Consider the following 25,023-nt stretch of genomic DNA (forward strand, 5'->3'; position numbering starts at 1 on the left):
GATATGCCACACCTGTCAAGTGACTGGATTAGCTTGGCAAATGAGAAATGCCCACTAACAGGGATGTAAATAAATGTTGTGCACAACATTTGAGAGTTAAGCTTTTTGTGTGTATGGATAATTCATGGGATCTTTTGTTTCAGCTCATGAAACCAACATTTTACATGTTGCGTTTATAATTTTGTTCTGTAAAGACACTGCTGAGGTTCAGCTGAGGCCTTGGTGCAAAGTAATAGTTTTGCCACTAGAGAGAGACAATGTCTAGCACAATGTCCAGCAGCACAAAACGGTGCATCAACGAAGGCAGGGCGAAACAACATTGAGGAAAAAGTTTGAGCATTGCAGTGTGTATTTGGGTTCTTTAATTCCCCATACTGATTCCATAGGATATTTCTGACAAGGAGAAACACATCAACCTGACATTGGTACTAAATCAGGATTTCAATGATGTTGACTGTGGAATTACTAATAAATTGGGAACTAACAATTTGATTAACATCTTCGACTTGTAAATTAAAGAGTCCCTGCAAATGATTGATGACACAAAACTGTTTTAGATCATGTTTTAATAAAGCTGATTGGATTCTTCAATACATCCCTCTTTCCATCCCATGAAATTACATTTGACTAGTGTTTTTTCAGACATCTTTGAGAAACAGGCATTGCACTTCATTCAATGAGACTAGCGCAGTACTTCAACCACCTATGTCCTTAAAACATTAATCTATTAAATATTTTCACTTCAGAAAACTAAATTAATGGTGTATCAAAAATAACGCTCCTGGTTCAACAAATATCAGTTATTTTTCTCCTTTGCTATGAGTAGATTGCACCAGAATTGCTGATTATGAGCGGAATAAAAAGTAACATGTACAGACATGTTTAATGAACACGAAAACAATGTCCTCAAAGTAAGGTGATAAAGACATAATAACAAAGCCTTATGACATTAAACAGATATACAACAAATGGAAATTATATCAGAGTACAGTGAACCAAGCTCATCTTTATAGTATCAATTCAGAAGACAACAATTATGGTTGTATTTTCAAGTTAAGTGCACATCCTAAGTTAAGAAAAACTTAAAAGTAGAAGCTCATTCCATTCTGTCTGCTTTGGATAGAAAAATGTCTAACGGCACAGTGTTGTACAGTGGATACAAAAGCAGTTTTATAAGCAAATGATTCATCACATTTGAAAGTCATTGCAACGTCCGTAGTCTACTGACACCCTAGGTCATTAAAGTTCTCCCAATTTTTATGACTCCATAGCAGAAATATGATTGGACAACGAGAATGTAACACCTATCATTTCAATAATTACAACTGTGTACAAAACATGTCGTAAACCCCCTTAGAGCTGTAGGTCGAGAATAGTTCAATTCTCTAGATAACTTCTGTTTTGAAGACAATGGTATAGAAGGAACATAAAACTGGATCCTTGACAAAGGGCTTAGAGAAAAGGTACGTGAAATCAGAGATTGTAATGGAAGCAGGATGGAAATATTGTTGTCATTTCAAGTCAGGAATCATAATTCTTCATCAAAGTAGTTATTGCAACAAATTATAGACTTATTGAGAATTAAAAAATAAATGAATTGAAAAAGTTGATTAACACATACTGTGCAACATTAAATAAGGTAGTGCAGTAATAAATGGACAGAACAAATTGAATATATATATATATATATAATTATTTTTTTTTAAACAGCCCTGCGTTGAAACCAAATCCTTTAACCTGCAAATATGCTATCATCAGTCGAGGCATTATAATAGCTACTAGGCTACAGTATGTATTTCTCACAGGAAACATCAACATAACTTACAGCCACTATATTTTTTGGCAAAGAAAAAAAAACTATTTCCTCAGAATGCATGTAAAGCAAGACTTTGCTTGTGAATGTAAGGAAATGTTAGCCCCATTGGTCATTTTATTAAAAACATACATTTATATTGTTTAAAAAAACACCAATCAGACCCAAGTATGTGAAAAAATTAACAGGATGGTGTTTGACAAATCGTGGAGGGTCTATTGGGGTAGAGCACATATACTGTGGGTGTGTTTAAAGATCAGAAGCAGGTGGGTGTGTGTATTCTCTCGTTCAATTCATATCACAGTATGCTTTCATTTTCCTACTATATTTCCCTCTATATAGATCTGGTTTTACTGATCATGATGGTGATTGAGTGGATAGAAATAGGTGCGCATACATTACATAGAAAATAAAATTGTTTTATTTCCAGTGTTAGTCACACGTTACTTGGCTTGCATATAAGCTGTTTTACCTCCGGGCCATGACGAGACCGACTGAAGTAGTGGAGGCCATGAACCAGGAAGTCTTCAGACGACCCTTCACCTTTGACTCCCTGCCTCAGGTGTAGTTCCTGCTTGACCAGAGTTCTTAGGTCCTACTCCTACATAGTTATTTATTAACCCACAATGATCGAGTCCTCAGACAGTCAGACACAACCCTAGAGACTAAGGCTGGATTCCATTCTGAAAACCTGGTTCCTTCCCTTTGTCCTTGACCTCTTCCAGTCATCAAGGGACTGGAAAGAAAAAATAAAGTAGAGATACAATGACAAAAGCAATCCCTACCCTTCTGGTAGGCTAAGTGAAGCCTTTGCTGTCTAATTATCTCTCATCACAGTTTCCAGTCCCTTTAGATCTATAAGGAGACAGTTGTCAAGAAAAGAGGCAAGGGAGAATTATTTGAGAATGGAATGAATCCCTGCTCTGCAACACCTGCTGGACTGGCCTGGAACCTTTCAGAGCTGGTTTCAAATAACCCTGCTCTGAGGGCTGTCCTATCTGCCCGTCTCCTCCACTGGTGCGTCCTGGCCATCAGGCTGTCTCTCCTTCTCTTGTGTACCAACCTCACCTTTCTCCTGCGTGGGCTCGGGTTCAGCCGGCACCTGGGGGATCTCTGGGCTCTCAGGGACCACGGAAACCGCCTCGTCTTGGACAGGGGACGGTGTGGTGGGTTGTGGGAACCTCTCCCTGGAGAAATCCTCAGCCTGGCCCACGGAGCTGGTCTCACTGTGGGAGTCAGAGCCACCCGCACCCTCGCGCCGGAACAGCCTCTGTCCTGCAAGTGGAGGAGGAAAAGGAGGAGGAATCAGAGAATAGTAGTCTTAGATTTCCAGTATTTTTAATAAATAAAATATGTCCCTTGATTTTAAAAGAGAATGACTGTGAAAGAACAAGAATATCCCATCTATAGATTCTGTGAGACCATACCTGGCAGTCTCTTGGCAGAGGAGGTAGGGGTTTCTGGCGACACCAGCCCACCTGTCTGGGCCTTCATGGAGTAGGTGGGCTCTGTGGAGTCCAGGGAACCTATGGGAAACAGTCACTTAATATACCATCGGAATGCAGATGTACAGGAGCAACCTATGAGCAGGCACACACACACACACACAGTTGTGTACCTGCAGCCAGGTTAAAGGTTCTGCCCTTCACAGTGCTCTGGAACGGAGAGAACCAGTTCAACACGGAGCCGACCAGAGGAATCTGTCTCAACACACCCTGAGAGAGAGGGAGATGATGGTGCAAAAAAATGTATACAAATCAGTCCATAAAATGTGCACGTATACAAAGCATTGATTAATATCATACATATACAAAAACGCACACACACCTCCTCCATGAGTTTGTCCTGGTTGTCTTTCTGGAGCTGGAGCTCTGCCTCCTGGATGCCTTTCCTCACCACCTCTGTCATGTTCTCTAATAGCTAGTGGCAAGATGGGACAGAAGAAAATAGTCATTTACAACTCAATCAATGCAATAGGATTGTAGTATTGCATAGATTATTACATTTTATCATCAAAAATCTATATAATCTGGAAGTACCAGCCATGTTGGAGGAAGTGACAGACTGTAGGTAAACAGAGTAGAAGGAGATCGCTTTACCCTGCCGTTCTCCTCTATGTCCCTCCCCAGGGCGGCTATCGTATCCACTAGCTCTGCCACGTCTAGGTCCTCCGTTGCCATGCCAATAAATATGCAGTCCTTCTCGGGTCCGAACTCCAGGCCTGAGGATGGAGGGAGAGAAGTTAAGAGGTAAAGCAGGCAGAAGCAGAACCAGGTCTGAATCATTCCTTTAATTGAGGGAAGAATGAAACCTTGAGTGTCAGATGTGATAAAAGGAGCTCTGTGCTGTGGACAGGCACAGTACTGACCGGTGGAGAAGATGAGGTCTGCATCCAGATCCCCTAGTTTCACCAGCAGCTCACTGTTGATTTTCTCCACCTCCAGCTTTCTTTTACTGTCGGTCAGCTCCTCAACCCTCGGCTCATACCTGAGTGGATACAAGTCACATTGCTTTACACAAAACATTTTGGTTGCAGTTGCACATAATTTTACTGTACAGAAATGACCAGGTATTTACTATGAAATGGCATGGTAAAATGGTAATGAAACAGCTACTAATGACACAAATACTGAATGAATAACAGTATATTCCTACCTGACGGCTCCCAGGCCAGGCCAGCTGAGGTCCTCTATGTAACTGAGGGCAGAGTGGCGGTACACCTCCTCTCTGAAGTCCAGTCTGAGACGCAGCGTACAGTTCAGCACAGGAATCAGCTCAATCAACCGCTCCACTAGCAGATCCACGTCACACCTCTGGGTCCCCAGGGCTGGGAGGGAACAGGTCAGAGGGCAGAGTTCAGAGGTCAACAGCTAAAGGGTCAACAAAAGGAGAGTTGTGCCTGACTGACAATGATCAGGTGTTCTTCATTAACTGTACAGGTGAGTGTGTGTAATACAAATGATGGTATGTCTAACATGTGAATGTTTATTTTACAGGTGAGTGTGTGCCTTTCTTTATGATGCGTGTGTGTCCTACAGGTGAGTGTGTGTGTGTGTGTTACCTGCGGCGGTCATAAGAGGGGTGAAGCGGACACAGGTGCCCTCGTCCTCCAACTCCACTATGTCTACCCCGCTGGCGGGCACCAGCTGTGCCAACTGCTCACACAGCTACAGGCAGACACAATCAATCAACCAACCAACCAACATGGTCTCACCCATTACACGTGTATACAAATGCTCACCCATCTGTTGAGGGAATCTAGCACTTCTCTCTCTCCAGCAAAGTAGCCCTCCACAGAACCACCACTGGATTCTGAGTAGAGGGAAGAGGGCATAGCATTATGACCCATTACATATAACATGCCAAATTCAAACCCATAGTACATTTACATGATACTCATTTGAATGCATTATTACATCATTTGAATGCACACATTGCATCTAAAGTAAGTTGGATGCAGCTGAATAAGAGTTCTTGGTTGGTTGAGGAAAATGTGTTGGAACAGGAAGAGTAGTGTTAACCACTCACCTGCACTGGTCTCCTGGGAGAACCTGAACACTACTACTGGAGAGTTGAGCTCATCCTCCACCTGCAGCACAGGAAAGGTGAGAGACACACAGGTGAGGTTCCACACATCCAGGATCATAACCTTCGACCTTTAAAAAACTCTGTTGTCATTAACATGCAAACAGGTGTACTGTGTAAGAATGGGCCGGAGAAGCTGTGTGATGTGATGCTATGGAGATGCCTGGGTTTGTGACACACATCCTCTGTTTGAGCAGTCAAAGTGGTCTGCATGGAGATTGTTAAATCATGCAGCTTTAAAAAATAAATAATAATAATAATTTTAAAGTAAAATGTTTGGGCATAAATGTCAATGCCTATGACTTCCATTCACAATGGACATGTCTGTGTTTTCCATGGACTTTATATACATGACTAACTCTTACAACCTACGACAAATCCACAACTGACCATTATATTGTATGTACTGTGTATACTTTGTACATAAAATCATTGAGTCGGGTAAATGTTAGTTTTGGAGAAAATCTCAGCACAGAAAATACTACTTTCCTTCTGGTAATTTCTCCCCACCGCTATCAATTCACAGTAAGGGTATGTACTATCCAGTACCCATAGCAGGATTGACAGGTTGAAGTGACATGTTGGATTGTTACTGTTGTACCCTAACAGGGTAGTTATGTAAACACAGTGAGGTCCATCTTTGATGATGCCTGGGCCAAAGTTCAACTTTAGAGTCATCAGGGTTCTGTGAAGACGTGGTGGTGAGGGGACAGGACATTCTCTGCTGTGCCTAAAACTTGCCTGTAGTGATAATTGGACTGGAACCAGGAAGTGGACTGATTGCAGTTTTAGCAAATTAATGCCCTCGATTTGAGCGGTGTCTCAAATACAGTGCCTTTCAGGGCATTCAGGTGGACAAACATGGTCAGGTACGGAGTGAAACAGAGAAAGAAAGGGGGGAGCAAGCAGGGGAAAGAGGGTTGGTCCCACCTACAATAGACAGAATGAGAGAGCCCAGCAAGTCCCGTAGAGAGCCCCCTGAGATCGGCGGGATCCGAGAGAGAGACACCACACCCTGTAACCAAGGCAACCCAACAGCTCACTATCCACAGTATACACACACTTCCTACACACGACACTCACTACAACAAACGGTACTCAAAGCCACCATCAACACAGTAACCAGACCCACACACTCTGCTTGTTCACCAGATCAACTTCAGCAGTTACTGCACCGTTCCAATGATCTCAAAATCTACATGTGCCAATCATATTCACACTCTGTTTCAGATTATACAAGGTCTGCTCAGAGCTGATGCCTGTGAACAAGGTCTTTGTTTAGCGACAGTATGACGGAGGTCTCTGTTAGCGAGGCTCAGTGCTGTTTCTTTACCATAGTCAAAGCATCGACGAAAGAGATCTCAGAGTCAAGCTCATCCTGATGATGACAAAACAGACGTCAGACGCTCGCATCTTTATAGCTGTGTGTTGTGTGTTGTGTGTTCGAGTTAAGTGTGATCTTATGATTGTTTTCTTAAGTTATCGTATCTTAAAACTCAACAAGCAAAAGTTCATATATTGGGGGTCTTCATCATATGACCCCCCCTACGTATAATGGCTTTATAGTGCCTTCGTTAACACCCATTGTGCGTTATTAAATACAATAAACAGCTTATGACTGCTTAGAACAGCCTCAATGCATAAATGCTTTCCACACACATTAATAGTAGTAGATAGTTAAACAGCAAGTTGTGGACCTACTGAAGTCTTTATGGAAGCCAGAGTCTTCAGTTTCTCCAGAAGCTGTTGGCTCTACAGACAAAAAGAGATACAACACAGGTCAGTTTGTTAGTAGTAAGGTGATAGAAATGAATACAGATCGCTAACCCACATGGTAATTACTAACCCAAGGTACTTACGAGCTCTACAGCGTGTCTAATCTTCTCCACTATCCCATCATGGCCCAGGTACTGCAGGGAGAGCCAGAGAGGCAGGGCACGCAGCTTCTCTACTGGCTGACTGGAGGTCAACCCGGCTGCCAGAGACTAAGACAGGAGAGAGAGAACTCAAATGGATAGGTGAAACCAAAGATTACACCACATAGTTTACACCAATCAAATCATATCAGATCTCTAGTAACTTCAAGGGAGGCAAGAAGGAAGGATGCAAGTTTAAAGGCCCTACAGCTACAGACAGGGAAAGAGTTAAGAGGGGATACCAAAGAAGAGAACAGGAAGGAGAAAGCATACCAGGGCTGGGTCCTCGTGTCTGTAGAGGGTGACAGCTGGGACAGCAGGCAGGCCCAGCCACGGACCCAGGGTCAGGGTCATACTGTCACTCCTGGTGGCCGCCTGGGGGCAAAGACACATAGTAGACATATTACATTACCGTACTATACAGGCATCTTACAGTGTATTCATTTAGAGTTCTGAGGGTCACAGAATGGGAGAGCATATCCTATACGTGCCGTCACGGGGGACGAGACCTCCCACAGAGCCAGGGTGGCCAAGTTGACCCTGAGAGACAGAAAAGACCAAGCAGTTATAAAGCATTTACAAACCCCTCCAATATGGTTGGTTAAAGACATACAGTGCCTTGCGAAAGTATTCGGCCCCCTTGAACTTTGCGACCTTTTGCCACATTTCAGGCTTCAAACAAAGATATAAAACTGTATCTTTTTGTGAAGAATCAACAACAAGTGGGACACAATCATGAAGTGGAACGACATTTATTGAATATTTCAAACTTTTTTAACAAATCAAAAACTGAAAAATTGGGCGTGCAAAATTATTCAGCCCCCTTAAGTTAATACTTTGTAGCGCCACCTTTTGCTGTGATTACAGCTGTAAGTCGCTTGGGGTATGTCTCTATCAGTTTTGCACATCGAGAGACTGACATTTTTTCCCATTCCTCCTTGCAAAACAGCTCGAGCTCAGTGAGGTTGGATGGAGAGCATTTGTGAACAGTAGTTTTCAGTTCTTTCCACAGATTCTCGATTGGATTCAGGTCTGGACTTTGACTTGGCCATTCTAACACCTGGATATGTTTATTTTTTAACCATTCCATTGTAGATTTTGCTTTATGTTTTGAATCATTGTCTTGTTGGAAGACAAATCTCCGTCCCAGTCTCAGGTCTTTTGCAGACTCCATCAGGTTTTCTTCCAGAATGGTCCTGTATTTGGCTCCATCCATCTTCCCATCAATTTTAACCATCTTCCCTGTCCCTGCTGAAGAAAAGCAGGCCCAAACCATGATGCTGCCACCACCATGTTTGACAGTGGGGATGGTGTGTTCAGCTGTGTTGCTTTTACGCCAAACATAACGTTTTGCATTGTTGCCAAAAAGTTCAATTTTGGTTTCATCTGACCAGAGCACCTTCTTCCACATGTTTGGTGTGTCTCCCAGGTGGCTTGTGGCAAACTTTAAACGACACTTTTTATGGATATCTTTAAGAAATGGCTTTCTTCTTGCCACTCTTCCATAAAGGCCAGATTTGTGCAATATACGACTGATTGTTGTCCTATGGACAGAGTCTCCCACCTCAGCTGTAGATCTCTGCAGTTCATCCAGAGTGATCATGGGCCTCTTGGCTGCATCTCTGATCAGTCTTCTCCTTGTATGAGCTGAAAGTTTAGAGGGACGGCCAGGTCTTGGTAGATTTGCAGTGGTCTGATACTCCTTCCATTTCAATATTATCGCTTGCACAGTGCTCCTTGGGATGTTTAAAGCTTAGGAAATATTTTTGTATCCAAATCCGGCTTTAAACTTCTTCACAACAGTATCTCGGACCTGCCTGGTGTGTTCCTTGTTCTTCATGATGCTCTCTGCGCTTTTAACGGACCTCTGAGACTATCACAGTGCAGGTGCATTTATACGGAGACTTGATTACACACAGGTGGATTGTATTTATCATCATTAGTCATTTAGGTCAACATTGGATCATTCAGAGATCCTCACTGAACTTCTGGAGAGAGTTTGCTGCACTGAAAGTAAAGGGGCTGAATAATTTTGCACGCCCAATTTTTCAGTTTTTGATTTGTTAAAAAAGTTTGAAATATCCAATAAATGTTGTTCCACTTCATGATTGTGTCCCACTTGTTGTTGATTCTTCAAAAAAAATACAGTTTTATATCTTTATGTTTGAAGCCTGAAATGTGGCAAAAGGTCGCAAAGTTCAAGGGGGCCGAATACTTTCGCAAGGCACTGTATTAGAAGTATTACAAGTATGTGTAATGTTGTTACCCACCCTTCTATGTGGAGCCACATGCCATACTGTTCACACAGCTCCTTTAGACGGCCCAGCTTGTCTGTGTGTCCCGCCCCAGGGGTGCCTGGGAAGACAGGCAGCGAGTACGCTCTGAGTCACTCTGCAGTACGCCTTGGTCAATATGTCAGTGATAGAGGGACTGACATGTTGATTTAACCTTTATTTGACCAGGTAAGTCATACAATAACATCCTGGTTGGTCAAGGGGTAAACATTGTTTCACTTTAGAGTGTAAAACTGTGTGTGTTGCTACCATGCTGCGTTGTTGTCTTAGGTCTGTCTCCGTGTTGCGTTGTCTCTTGTTGTGGTGTGTACACATACATAAACACATTTTATTTTTTATCCCAGCCCCCATCCCCGCAGGAGGCCTTTTGGTAGGCCATTATTGTAAAAAATAAATTTGTTCTTAACTGACTAGTAAAATTACATTTTTTTAAAAGTGTGTCACCATGCTAGGTTTTTCAATAAGCACACAACCTTGGAGAAAATAAAACACTTTTAAAGAGTAGATGTGTGTTCTCTGCCATTTCTTGTATTAAAAAGGTGATAGAATTCCCCACTGACCAGCGTTGGCGATCAACAGCAATGGAAGCTTCCCAGTCTCCACATCCTCTCTGATCAGCTTGTCCAGCAAGGCAATGTCCTGCAAACAGCAAAACACCCATGGAGAAAGATATTGTTTTCCATTTAAAAATCAGGGTAGTATGGTAGGTAGTACGCATACAGGCACACCAGTGTCCTAAATACATAAACTCAACAAAAAAAGAAACGTCCCTTTTTCAGGACCCTGTCTTTCAAAGATAATTCGTAAAAATCAAAATAACTTCACAAATCTTCATTGTAAAGCGTTTAAACACTCTTTCCCATGCTTGTTCAATGAACCATTAACAATTAATGAATATGCACCTGTGGAACGGTTGTTAAGACACTAACAGCTTAAAGACGGTATGGCAATTATGGTCACAGTTATGAAAATATAGGACACTAAAGAGGCCTTTCCACTGACTCTGAAAAACACCAAAAGAAAGATGCCCAGAGTCCCTGCTCATCTGCGTGAACGTGCCTTAGGCATGCTGCAAGGAGGCATGAGGACCGCAGATGTGGCCAGGGCAATAAATTGCAATGTCCGTACTGTGAGACGCCTAAGACAGCGCTACAGGGAGACAGGACGGACAGCTGATCGTCCTCGCAGTGGCAGACCACGTGTAACAACACCTGCACGGGATTGGTACATCCGAACATCACACCTACGGGACAGGTACAGGATGGCAACAACTTCCCGAGTTACACCAGGAACACACAGCACCTCCATCAGTGCTCAGACTGTCCCAAATAGGCTGAGAGAGGCTGGACAGATGACTTGTAGGGCTGTTGTAAGGCAGGTCCTCACCAGACATCACCGTCACCTATGGTCACAAACCCACTGTCGATGGACCAGACAGGACCGGAAAAAAGTGCTCTTCACTGACGAGTCACGGTTTTGTCTCACCAGGGGTGATGGTCGGATTCACATTTATCGTCAAAGGAATGAGTGTTACACCGAGGCCTGTACTCTGGAGCGGTACCGATTTGGAGGTGGAGGGTACATCATGGTCTGGGGGGGGGGGGGGGGGGGGGGGGGGGGGTGTCACATTATCATCGGACTGAGCTTGTTGTCATTGCAGGAAATCTCAGCGCTGTGCGTTACTGGGAAGACATCCTCCTCCCTCATGTTTTACCCTTCCTGCAGGCTCATTCTGACCTTCCAGCATGACAATGCCACCAGCCATACTGCTCGTTCTGTGCGTGATTTCCTGCAAGACAGGAATGTCAGTGTTCTGCCATGGCCAGCGAAGAGCCCGGATCTCAATCCCATTGAGCACGTCTGGGACCTGTTGGATCAGAGGGTGAGGGCTAGGGCCATTCCCCCCAGAAATGTCCGGGAACTTGCAGGTGCCTTGTTGGAAGAGTGGGGTAACATCTCACAGCAAAAACGGCAAATCTGGTGCAGTCCATGAGGAGGAGACGTACTTAATGCAGCTGGTGGCCACACCAGATACTGATTTTGACCCCCCCTTTATTCAGGGACACATTATTCCATTTCTGTTAGTCACGTCTGTGGAATTTGTTCAGTTTATGTCTCAGTTGTTGAATCTTGTTATGTTCATACAAATACTTACACATGTTAAGTTTGCTGAAAATAAACAGTTGACAGAGAGGACGTTTCTTTTTTTGCTGAATTTAAATACACACACATATGTATATATACACATACACACAAAGAATGTGGACACCCCTTCAAATGAGTGGATTCGGCTATTTTTGCTAGCAGGTGTATAAAATCGAGCTCAGTGACTTTCAACGTGGCACCGTCATGGGACGCCACCTTTCCAACAAGTCAGTTTGTCAAATTTCTGCCCTGCTCGAGCTACCCCGGCCAACTGTAAGTACTGTTATTGTGAAGTAGAAATGTCTAGGAGCAACAACAGCTCAGCCGCGGAGTGGTAGGCCACACAAGGTCACAGAACGGGACCACCAAGTGTTGAAGTGCCTAAAAATGATCTTTCCTCAGTTGCAACACACACTACCAAGTTCCAAACTGTCTCTGGATGGAATGCCAGCACAATACCTGTTCGTCAGGAACTTAATGAAATGGGTTTCCATAGCTGAGCAGCCGCACACAAGCCTAAGATCACCATGCGCAATGCCAAGCATCGGCTAGAGTGGTGTAAAGCTCACCGCCTTCTCTGGGGTGAGGAATCACGCTTCACCATCTGGCAGTCCAACGGACGAATCTGGAGTTGGAGGATACCAGGAGCACGCTACCTGCTCCAATGCATAGAGCCAACTGTAAAGTTTGGTGGATGAATAATGGTCAGGGGCTATTTTTCATGGTTCAGGATAGGCCCCTTAGTTCCAGTGAAGGGAAACCTTAACGCTTCAGCATGCAACGACATTCTAGATGATTCTGTGCTTCCTACTTTATGGCAACAGTTTGGGGAAGGCCCTTTCCTGTTTCAGCATGACAATGCCCCCATGCACAAAGTGAGGTCCATACAGAAATGGTTTGTTGAGATCGGCGTGGAAGAACTTGACTGGCCTGCACAGAGCCCTGACTTCAACCCCATCGAAAACCGACTGCGAGCCAGGCCCAATCGCCCAACAGTGTCCAACCTCACTAATGCTCGTGGCTGAATGGAAGCAAGTCCCCACAGCAATGTTCCAATATCTAATGGTAGCAAATTCGGGGGACCAACTCCATATTAATGCCCATCATTTTGGAATAAGGTGTTCAAATACTTTTGGTAATGTAGTGTACATTGTATGAGCCCTATCTAAATGAGGCTGATGTACCATTTGGTGCTGGGATCCAAACATGGTGTTGCAGGGGACGGTGCACAGGCTAGACAGAGGCAGAGCCAGCTGAGGAAGAGAGGATTTGTGTTAAAGTCAATCTACATCTACATACTTCTGAAATATCTGCTCTTATAACACTAAAGTAACATCAAAAAGGTCTGTCTGTGTGTCTTCATGTAAGAACACGCAATGCGTTTCTATGCCTGCTTCTACGCCTACTTGGCTGCAGAGGTGCTGTCCCAGGCCAGGCCTGCAGGTGGCGCTCTGGTAAATGACAGGCTGTCTGGAGTTGAGCACGGTGTAGCCCTCTGTGGAGTAGTCCTCATAGCGGGTGTTGATGACCAGGCGACACACCTTCAGCAGGCCCTCTCTGTCATCTTCATGGTAGTATGCTGAGCCACTCTCATACCTGGCAGGACATCAAAATTAGCAAAGCATCAGGAACAAGCACACACACGCACTCGACAGACAGACCCAGACACACACCTGAAGAGTCTGCAGAGCCAGAGTGTTGTGTCAGACGCGATGCGTGTGATCAGCTTCCTGAGTCTCTCCCTGTCCAGCACGGAGATGTAGGCTGCTAGGCTGTGTCCTAGCAACGCCATGTGACCCTGCTCTCCGACATTCTGCATCCTGCTGGGGGACAAGACCCCCACAGGAAGTTAGGTCACAAAGACGTGATGTTGATAAACTGTATTATACTGATTGTATTAGGAATATTTAAGATGAATAAAGTTCATATACAGTGAAGAGTGATTAACACAATGCTTAGCATATTTATATGTTTTCACATTCTGTTTGTGCAAGGTTCTGTTGATAGTGATTGACGCCAGACTGGAGGTACAAGGACACTGATTATTACTGTATTCTGCAAAACACGGTGTGATTCTGTAGCAGCTGACAATGTCACTGCAATTTGTTTTGACTTCCTACAAGCCTCTTGGGCTGTTTTTTTACAGAGCTTGGTACTGTCTGATTAGAATATAAAGGGCTTGTCTCCAAGAGGCCAGATAGACCTTTTCTCTGCCTCTGATCTGTTGCAACTTTAATAAACCGGATAGATTTTTCATTGATATTATCAACAACTTATTATTGTTCACATGGAAATTCTTATTATACAGATAAGAAAATTCTAAGATGGCCTTCCAACTGACATATGCTCTCAGTAGTGGTGTTTTAATGTCAGACCTACCGATGGCTTGGCTTGTCTTCCTCCTCATCTTCATGCATGAGATTCTGGACCAGCTGGAGTATACTGGCCACATCCTGCCCACTGGAAGTTTGGAACAAAACACACAACGCGTTGCTTGAGGGAACTCATTACTTCTGTGAAATAACATCCACATTTGTATGTGTGAGAGAGAGAGACAGAGAAATATACTAGTTTGAGAGTGAGAAACAGGGCTATCTACTGTACTCACTCTCCCTGTAGGGGTCCAGGGATACTACTCCTGCTGAACTGTCGTCTATCTGCATCCGGATCTGATGCTCTGGAGAGAAACAAACAAAACCAAAAAGTCAGATAGTCCTTCAGGTGTGTGCATCGGACTTGTGTTAACATACAGTATGTGTGAAGAGATGTGTGTCATTAACAGCCAGTGTAATACTAGTCAATACATCTTTATGAACAAACACCAATTCATAAAAGCTCACTTTCCGCCATCCTCCAAGATCTTCATGGCCTCGTTGAGGTTCTTGCCCATTTCAGCGAGTGTGGGGTCGACCATCATCTACAGTCAGAAGTCAGAGACTGAGCAAAAAGACACTAAAGCAGATGGATACCTCACTCCATCTCAGGGTTAGACAGAGCCATTGTCAGAGGCTAGCTAAAAACACATCTTTCAGTTCTCTCTCCCCCTAAAGCCTTATATTTAACACTAATCCTCCCTCTACCCTCCTCTGTCACCTATTGGACTGCACATTGAGGTGGATCAGAGGTATAGTAAACAGAGGTCAATCTAATTGTTAACATTAGTCAAATATTGACATTAGCATGATGTAACAGACTCTACCACAGTCTAGCTCATGTTATTGCCAATTCCAGGCGACTGGAGAAGCAGTTGAAAGTAAATACAGTCTGACTATAACTTCTATTCATTACCAGTGGTGCCTCAAGGCCCTAATTTCTGTCTGAAATGATAATGGGTGTGGTTATGGATATACCTGTTATGTGATAGTTGGATTACCTGGCTGATTTCATCAAACTGGATTTTCTGCTTCTACAACATACCACTCAATATATTTATGATCTGCCTAGATATTTGTCTTTCAGTAAATGTCTGTTAACCAATGAATAACATCCGTGATCATGATGACTCTCTGGCTGTCTACTGAAATGTGTTCTGACCAGGGGAGTTTAAGAGCCCAGATTCTTGCCCTATAACACGCATCGCTTGCCGTACGGTTTTGGAAACATAAGGAACGTATCTTCCATATCAAATGAAAATACTACACAGCCATATCTCCAAGTTGCATTACTTGTTTACGGAAGACATAGGTGGCCACCTATGCTAAATAGCCATCTAGCATGCTCCAAATCTGTGTGTAATCGTAACTGTGGAAAGTGTAGTTCGTCGACTGGAGGCACACACATCTTGTGGGTATGTGAAAACTGCTAATGTAAGTGTATATTTTTATTATATTTATTGCTGTTAAGAAAAGGGACATATCAGCATGTTTCAAAAACCGGTTTTGAAAGCGATGATTATTGACCTTTTGAAATGTTAAAACACAGCGTCGGAAACTCGTTGCCCCCCCGCGTTCTCAGTTGTCGATGAAGTCAGAGATTTCAGAGTTCCCAGATGTTTTGAACGCGGCAACTGCGCTAGTCAATCAGCTATCCGTGACCATCCATAATAAATTAGCAGCGTCGTCATCACGATGATAAGTTGTTTTATGAATGGAAGGTGGCAGCTTCTTAATTGACGACATAAGCCATGAAAAATAAAGACATGCAAGGGTTAAATGCCACATTGCATTGCGTGAATAAAGTAAATACATCTAGTTCCGCGTAATTCTTCGCAATGACAGCTGGCTTACCGCTGTTGGTGCTGTTAGCCTAACTAGCATTGCTAGCCATAGTTTGCCTAGTGTTACCGCTTGGACCCGACCGAGATTGACAGCTCGTTTGTGCTTACCTTGTGACGCGGTGCCTTCAGACAGTTGAAAAGCTTGAGAAAAGGATACGCCGCCTATCCAGTCTGTATGGACGTGAGGAATATTATAATATTGACGGCTGAACAGCTAACTCCTGTAAATGTTCACTTCCTGGACTGGCGCTCCGTATTCCACGCTGGCAGAGCTGACGTATGTCTACGCCACCAATGTGGTGCTGTGTGTATCTTGATTGGCTGATAGGTGCTTAGCTGACAAACAGGCAGTGAGTGCAGGGTTTTTAAATTGAGTCCCTGTAATACTTTGAAATAGCCTAGTAATTAATTCCTCCATTCATTGAACCCTAGTGCATAATGCACCAGTCTATCATAGACAGATAAGTGATTATTCAGTGACAGTAGGATGTTTTCAAAGGGAGAATGAAACAGACAAAGTCCAAATTGGCTATATTTTACAATTTATCTTCTTGAAATCTGATTTTAAACCTAACCTTAACCATGGCAGGTAGCCTAGTGGTTAGAGTGTTGGGCCAGTAACTGAAAAATTGCTGTCAGCTCGGGAATTCGATACAAGGCAAAAATCTGTAATTCTGCCCTGAACAAGCCGGTTAACCCACTGTTCTCTGGTAGGCCGTCATTGTAAGTAAGAACTTGTTCTTAACTGACTTGCCTAGTTACATTTAAAAAATAATTTTATAAAAACACAGAAATCCTGATGCCAAACCTTAAATTAAGACCAAAAAGCAGATTTGTGTTATCTCGGGGAAACCACTCCCAATTGGATGAGGTCAAAGGGGAGGGGAAGTGAATAATCAAAGAAATGCAATTGAGATCCTCCCAGAGTGCAGTACACGTTCTTATTATTATACCTCAGTGGTAGTACCCTAGAATAGGTGACGATGACTAATAATGAATATGGATGTTTGTATGTAATTATATTACTATGTAATTATTTGGACAGTAATGCTGGAACTTTTAATTTGTCTCTATACTGCAGCATTTTGAGTTTGAGCTAAAACATTTAACATGAGGCAACAGTACAGACTGTTATCATTTATTTGAGTTTTTTCCTATATATCTGTTTTACCGTTTAGAAATGAAAGGACTGTGAATCAAGTCCCCCCATTTGAAGGTGCCAGAAGTACACTACATAACCAACAGTATGTGGACACCTGCTAATCAAACATTTCATTCATGGGCATTAATATGGAGTTGGTCCCCCCTTTGCTGCTTCTCAGAAGAACAGCCTCCGTTCTTCTGGGAAGGCTTTCCACTAGATGTTGGAACATTGCTGCTGGGACTTGCTTCCATTCAGCCACAAAAGCATTAGTGAGGTTGGGTACTGATGCTGGGTGATTAGGCCTAGCTTGCAGTTGGCGTTCCAATTCATCCCAAAGATGTTTGATGGGGTTGAGGTCAGGGCTCTGTGCAGGCCAGTCAAGTTCTTCCACACCGATCTCGACAAACCATTTCTTTATGGACCTCGCTTTCTGCATGGGGGCATTGTCATGCTGAAACAGGAAAGGGCCTTCCCAAAACTGTTGTCACAAAGTTGGAAGCACAGAATCGTCTAGAATGTAATTGTATGCTGTAGCGGTAAGATTTCCCTTCACTGGAACTAAGGGGCGTAGCCCGAACCATTAAAACAGTCCCTGGCCATTATTCCTCCTCCACCAAACTTTACAGTGGGCACTATGCATTCGAGCAGGTAGCATTCTCCTGGCATCCGCCAAACCCAGATTCGTCCGTTGGACTGCCAGATGGTGAAGTGTGATTCATCACTCCAGAGAACGCGTCTCCACTGCTCAAGTGTACAATGGCGGCGAGCTTTACACCATTCCAGCCAACGCTTGGCATTGCGCATGGTGATCTTAGGCTTGTGTGCGGCTGCTCGGCCATGGAAACTCAGTTCATGACGTTCCTGACGAAGTTATTGTGCTGACATTGCTTCCATAGGCAGTTTGGAACTTGTTAGTGAGCATTGCAACTTAGGACAGACAATTTCTTGCACCACACGCTTCAGCACTCGGCTGTGCCGTTCTGTGAGCTTGTGTGGCCTACCACTTCACGGCTGACCAGTTGTTGCTCCTAGACGTTTCCACTTCACAATAACAGCACTTAAAGTTGACCTTAGCAGCTCTAGCAGGGAAGAAATTTGACAAACTTACTTGTTGGAAAGGTGGCATCTTATGAATGTGCCATGTTTAAAGTCACTGACCAGTAAGGCCATTCTACTGCCAATGATTGTCTATGGAGATTGTGTGGCTGAAAAAGCCAAATCCACTAATTTGATGGGGTGTCCACATACATTGGTATATACAGTGCATTCAGAAAGTATTCAGACCCCTTCCCTTTTTCCACATTTTGCTACGTTACAGCCTTATTCTAAAATGGATCAAATATTTTTTTCTATCATTTTCTTCACGAATCTACATACAATACCCCATAATGATAGATTTTTAGAAATGTTACAAAATGTATTACATACAAAATACAGATACCTTATTTACAGAAGTATTCAGACCTTTTGCTATGAGACTCAAAATTGAGCTCAGGTGCGTTTCCATTAATCATCCTTGAGATGTTTCTACAACTTGATTGGAGTCCACCTGTGGTAAATTCAATTGATTGGACATGATTTGGAAAGGCACACACCTATTTATATAAGATCCCACAGTTGACAGTGCATGTCAGAGAAAAAAGGGGAAGGGCCTTGGTCAGGGTGGTGACCAAGAACCCGATGGTAACTCTGACAGAGTTCCTCTGTGGGGATAGGAAAACCTTCCAGAAGGACAACCACCTCTAAGCTGAAATTGCTGCCAAAAGTGCTTCAACAAAGTACTGAGTAAAGGGTCTGAATATTTATATAAATGTGATATTTCAGTTCTTTATTTGTAATACATTTTCAAAATAAAAAACTGTTTTTGCTTTGTCATTATGGGGTATTGTGTGTAGATTGAGGAGGTAAACATGTTTTAAACGTCTATTTTAGAATAAGACTGTATCGTAGCAAAATGTGAAAAAAGTCAAGGGGTCTGAATACTTTCTGAATGCACTGTATAGTGTCTGTACATTTAGGTTGGGGTAAAAGTGACTAGGAAATCAAGATAGATAATAACAGAGTAGAAGCAGTGTATGTGCAGTGTGTGTATGTGGGACGTCAATATGCATGTGTGTGGGGGGTTTGTGTCTTTGAGTGTATTTAGTGTGTGTATGTGTGTTGGAGTGTCAGTGGAAGTATGTGTGGGTAGTGTCCAGTGAGTGTGCAATGTTCACGATTATCTGTAATCATGGCAGCATCCACGTTAATGTAGAAGTGTTCAGAAACATATATTCTTATTTACACTAAAAGTGACTCCAATATGACACAATACATTATTTACCATTCATTTCTATTGGGCACAACATAATCTGAAACACAACCAAAACAAACTACAAATCCATCTAACAAGTTGGTAGAGTCACAAGCTTGATGTAGTCATTGCCTCCTAGTAATATGGGACCAAATATTAAACTTGTGAGTTTATTGATTTCAATATCAGTGAATTTGTCCAAATACTTATGACACCTTCAAATGGAGGGGACTAGATACATAAAGTGCAATAATTTCTAAACCGTAAAACAGATATGTTTGAAAATACCCTAAAATAAAAATATATTTCATCTGTAATCCAAAATGCTGGAGTATAGAGCTACATTTAAATGTTTAGCTTCACTGTCCAAATAAATATGTAGGGGAATGTATAAAGCTGCACTGTTAAAACATGCAAATGCAGATGAACCAAAGTTCATTCAACCGTTATAGGTAGCCCAGCAGGAGTTGGACCTGTAGCCGAAAAGTGTTGAGTTGGTGTCCCGGGCCGGGTGCTGGAAGAAGGGAAGAATTGATCCGGCAACTGGAGGGTTGCTGGGTTCACATTCTCAAGCTATTCCCCTACTGTTGAGCCCTTGAGCAAGGTCCTTAACCTCACTCTCCATCCAGGGATGCTGCACTCAAATTGTATGTGGTGATGTACACATACTTGTACAGAGCAGGAGACACATTTTTGTTGTTTGCTGTAACATATGGCCAATAAAGCTGTATTGTATAACATTTTCTCAACCTCATATGTATCAGGTATTGATTCTGCCCACTGGATACAAACTGGATGAATCAACATTGTTTCAATGTAATTTGTCAACATACTGTTTCAACCACAGAATTGTCCTCATGGTAACTAATGTTAAACAGACAAACCTTGTATAACATGTTATATTTGTACTTTTGAAACGCGTCAGATCTTCTATGTTATATCCACAACCTCCTACTGGAGAGTTGATCTTCAGCTATCAATTTGATCTCCCATCCAGGGTTTTAACCAAGTTCAACCCTACTTAGCTTTGTCACGGATTACTACCAATATGCTATCATCAGAATGATTAGAGATATATCTTAATAACTAAATAGATTCACGGTTGCTATTGAAGTCAATCCAAAGGGTAGGTTTAATAGAGCAAATAAAATATAACCATACTCTATAAGTCAATGATACTATTTAGGCCTATATAGAATTTGTCAAGTCATCAACAGCTATTGTTTCAATTCAAACCAGGGTTATAATAAAAAATAAATACATGTGTTTCATGCTTTGGTTGATGTCAAATTTAAGTTAATAATGAATATGTTGGATTCACATCTCCATTTCAACCAAATATCTAAGTTAAATAGGACATTTAAAGTTTGATTTAGTCCTATTCTTTAACTTGGATTTTTGGTTGAGATGGAGACGTGAATCCAACATATCAATTACAAAGTTTTAGACAAACTAGAATTAAAGTCGGACTAATTCAGTGGCACAAAATATACCTCTTCTTCAAATGTTGATATTTGGTTGTGTTGATAACCAAACACAATCTAACTTTTTCAATACAGTAAATAGCCTATTTACTTGTCAATAAGTTAAATTATTTTGGATTCACGTCTCCAACTTAACAAAAAATGTAAGTTAAATACTACAATTAAGGCAGTGGCTCATATGTAACTGTCCAAGCATTAGATACATCTGTCAGGTATGCGTAGGTGGCTGCAAGGGAGTCAGGCTGTGCAGGTATTTGGTAGCACACAGAGCCTTTTATTCAGGCGAACCAAAAGCACACGGCACAATGAACACGAAATACAAAACGGGTATATATAACCCAGCGCAGCCAGACTAACGTGAGTATACATCAAAACAGATAAACAATACCACACAAAGACATGGGGGAAACAGAGGGTTAAATACACAACACATAATGAGGGACAATGAGAACCAGGTGTGTGGGAAAACGAGACAAAACAAATGGAAAATGAAAAATGGATCGGCGATGGCTAGAAGGCCGGTGACGTCGACCACCGAACACCGCCCGAGCAAGGAGAGGCATCGACTTCGGTAGAAGTCGTGATAATCTCCTTTAAATGTTGATATATAGTTGCGTTTTCAACCTAACACAATTCGATATGACTTTTGTAATACAGACTAATGTAACGGTTTTAATTCAACCTTAAAATGAGTAACTCATCCATGGCCACATTTTGCGGGTACTATAACTATAAAAGTCTTATTATGTAATCATATAATTTCAAGATGGCAGGCAAAGGTCAGAGGTGGAGATCCACAATATAAATATCTGCACAGAATCTCGAACAGCATTGATCACTTGTATTATGTACTTTTAATGTAACCTCAACTGCAATTCAGGTCATTTGGTTGTGCTATTAGATGAAGCACAGTGATATCACATTGCTGTATAAATACAAAATATCTGACATTGTGTTTCCATTTCAACTTTGTTGTCCCTTTAAATGGTTGAAAGTGCAGTGAAAACACATTTAGATGACAACTAAACCAAAAATCCCACATTGTTTTTCCATTAGAATTTGGTTGTGCTTTTAGATGGTTGAATGCATAGTGATAACACATTGTGAATTCAACAAACTTCTGGCTCTCTTTTTGAGTGGGTCAATAATGGTTGAAATCTCATTGATCAACATCTCATCCAAAAATTACCCACATTTTCCACGTTGAAATGACTCAGTGTTGTTGTTCGTGTCGCACTGCTTTGCTTTACCTTGGCCAGGTTGCAGTTGTAAATGACAACTTGTTCTCAACTGGCCTACCTGGTTAAATAAATAAATAAATTAAGTGGTTTGCCCAGTGGGTGAGCACATACAGCAGGTTTTAACATTCTCGTTACGTCAATAGAATAAAGCCTATAAGTGGGAAAGGTTTGACAGACAGTGAATGGAAAATGAAAACTGCAAAGAAAAATGACTTGAAAATAGCTTTATTTGTAGCAATTTCAGAATGACAGTATATGTACCTGTAAGAGTATGTACATCTTATTGACATATAATGCAGATATACAGTCAGAGATGCACAGGCATCAATCACCTCATGCAATAAAATCCTGAAATGATGTATTTATTTGTAGATATACCATTTGGGCCAACCCAATCCACCACATTCACCAGACAAGGTAAATAGCCATTTCCTTGAAAATAAAAGTGCCATGCGAGCAACCATGGCAATGCATTTCTATAGACAATAACTACAGTTCTGTATCATTTTCTACACATACACAATAGATCATTTTAGAAATAATACTGATCATAATACTTATAGAGTATATGTAGCGCAGAGTTCAATAAACACATTGTAGCAACCCTGTGATACACATACTACGACCACTGCCAAGAGGGCTAGTCCTCTTGGCACTGCAGCTACAGTAGTGTACATGCCCAGCATGGGAGTTGCTGGTTTCATACCAGACAGAACCAACAACCCCCCGAATTCTATACAATACAGTAGCCCTCAAAATATCAAGCAATGAAAAAAGAAAAAGAAAAGTGCATTCGCTAGTCTCCCATTTTTTACTTCTTGATACAACCTACGCCCGCATCGATGTCTGTCATGAAGACGACGATTAGATAGTGAATATTATTACTTAGAATAAAAAGGCAGGTAGGGGGTGGTAGCAGCTATATTCAAAACTTATATCCAGCAAATATTTTATATGTTTGTGGATGAAGTAAATATAATATAGATTCAGGAAGATAAGTAAACACAAACTTGTGAACGGAGCAGCAGCCTTAATCACTGCAAGAGCTCCAGAGAACATTAACAATGACAGACTATCTGTCATTAAGCAATTACAACTCATGCAATAAAAACAGAGTGAAGGCTAATTTTACTTAATGGCTGTTCATAAAGTGCAGAGAGAGAACAAATGGATGTTACTGAACAGGAATGACTGTCGACGAGTCAGTGAATGGAAAGGGTTTTCCACCAGTAGCCTTTATAAATGGCATATATTATCATATTATAAAGAAGAGGGTTAGACTGTACAGTTTTATAAAGGGTGTTAATAAGTATAATTATTATGAAAGAGCAGTCTAAAGAGCAGTCTAAAGACATAAAATACCGTTTGAGTCTAATGTTTTTTTAAATATACTAGCATGCACTAATCATGCTCTACGATGACATATTCTGCAAATTCAAGGCATCCCAACACTAAGAAGCATTCAAGCAAGAATTCAAAGTATTTTGAAAGAAAATATGATCTTAAAATACTCCATGAAGCAAACATTCACAAACATAGCTTGCAATGTTAATAATATATATATATTTTTTTACAATATTACATTTGTTTACTATGGAGGTTACGCTCAATTCATTTCTTATCTAAAATACAGGAGTTGCTTTCAGTATTTTTCAAGTAAATGCATCACTCATCTGTCATCTCTTAATAACTTCTCTCATCTACCGTTTTCATTCCCTTTTTCCCCTTTCTATTTCATTTCAAGGAACTACTATCTAAAACTCCCTTTCACGCATTTTCCATCCTGTTAAAATGTGATAAAAGTCTGGCCAAAGAGCCAGCACGGATATAAAGGCTTAGACAAGATATTTAAAAATGAATCACCAGTTAGTTAGGCAAATAGATGGCTTTCAATAGTCATGATGGACATGATGGTGGAAATCTCATCAGGGAAAGCAAGTCATTGGTTTCCAAATGACAAATAACACGTGTGACATATGAATCAATATGAATCTATGCCAGCAGCAATGTCTGATAGAATCTATGTTATGGTCTTTGCTCATCAGTATGTAACAACACTTAAGCAGCTTATTCAATTTCCTGCTCTAATTTAAACTATTGACATCCATCAGAGACCATTACTGTATCCCAATACAACGAGGGCAGAGTATGGGTAGAACAATTCTATTAATCACATAACTTAACATAGAATTAAAGGTAACTACTTTCTCATTCTAAACCTATATTAAACTACAGCAAAAGTTAATTGTGCCTGGACTATTAAATTATAATGATGATGATGTGCATTTCATAGAATTACATGTAGATGTTTGCATTAGGGTGTCATGGAAAGGTTTGCGGCACTGTCAGATACCTCGATTCATCCTACTGATTTCAGTATACGCTATTATGAGGTCCACACTATAGTGAGGAGTTAGTTAGTTAGGAAACAAACTACTGTAGTGCAAAACCTACTAAATAAATACACAACACAATGGTGTCATGGAGGACAAACATACTTTCTTAATATCCACAACAAAATGGGTTGGCCAAGCCTCAAACTGAGCCCATTCTTTCAGGTCTGATCTTTATCTAACTACCACACATGATGCAGGAGCCATTCTACACAGAACATGGACTAAGCATGCACTCCAGACTGGGAGATAACCTACAGCACATTCACTTCCACCAAGAGCATGGAATTCCTGATTATGACACAAATGTATTTATTTAACTTCTTATGGCTGCAGGGGCAGTATTGAGTAGCTTGGATGAAAGGTGCCCAAAGGTGCCCAGAGTAAACGGCCTGCTTCTCAGTCTCAGTTGTTAATATATGCATATTATTAGTATTGGATAGAAAACACTCTGAAGTTTCTAAAACTGTTTGAATGATGTCTGTGAGTATAACAGAAC

At 41.7% G+C, this 25,023-nt stretch overlaps 1 protein-coding gene across 5 annotated transcripts; it reads right to left on the minus strand.

Moving 5' to 3' along the window:
• Nucleotides 1-549: 549 nt before the first annotated feature.
• LOC110538690 (pyridoxal-dependent decarboxylase domain-containing protein 1) lies at nt 550-16,261 on the minus strand. 5 transcript variants are annotated; one of them, XM_021625660.2, is made up of 24 exons: nt 16,078-16,261; nt 14,594-14,670; nt 14,362-14,430; nt 14,133-14,213; nt 13,427-13,573; nt 13,160-13,349; nt 12,938-13,006; nt 10,169-10,247; nt 9,585-9,669; nt 7,806-7,854; nt 7,588-7,689; nt 7,258-7,383; nt 7,100-7,150; nt 6,333-6,413; nt 5,342-5,402; nt 5,055-5,125; nt 4,875-4,980; nt 4,469-4,640; nt 4,182-4,300; nt 3,913-4,034; nt 3,641-3,733; nt 3,432-3,528; nt 3,241-3,339; nt 550-3,088 (listed from the first exon to the last, which is right to left on the minus strand). In XM_021625660.2, exons 2-24 carry the CDS (start codon nt 14,668-14,670, stop codon nt 2,808-2,810), a joined length of 2,427 nt encoding a protein of 808 aa, XP_021481335.2. In that variant the 5' UTR covers nt 16,078-16,261; the 3' UTR covers nt 550-2,807. The 5 variants fall into 5 exon arrangements, with proteins under 5 accessions (XP_021481335.2, XP_021481334.2, XP_021481336.2 ...); XM_021625659.2 differs by having other exon boundaries at nt 13,427-13,576; XM_021625661.2 differs by lacking the exon at nt 6,333-6,413 and adding an exon at nt 6,732-6,776 and having other exon boundaries at nt 13,427-13,576; nt 16,078-16,260.
• Between the last annotated feature and the right edge of the window lie 8,762 nt (nt 16,262-25,023).

This window comes from Oncorhynchus mykiss, chromosome 12, assembly GCF_013265735.2.
Source record: "Oncorhynchus mykiss isolate Arlee chromosome 12, USDA_OmykA_1.1, whole genome shotgun sequence".
NCBI classification, from domain to species: domain Eukaryota; kingdom Metazoa; phylum Chordata; class Actinopteri; order Salmoniformes; family Salmonidae; genus Oncorhynchus; species Oncorhynchus mykiss.

Coding starts and splice junctions, on each gene's coding strand:
- LOC110538690 (XM_021625659.2), bottom strand. CDS start 14,670: ATGATGGTCGACCCCACACTCGCTGAAATGGGCAAGAACCTCAACGAG. Junction 14,431..14,593: donor ATCTTGGAGGATGGCGGAAA/GTGAGCTTTTAT, acceptor GTTTCTCTCCAG/AGCATCAGATCCGGATGCAG. Junction 4,035..4,181: donor AGACCTCATCTTCTCCACCG/GTCAGTACTGTG, acceptor CTCCATCCTCAG/GCCTGGAGTTCGGACCCGAG.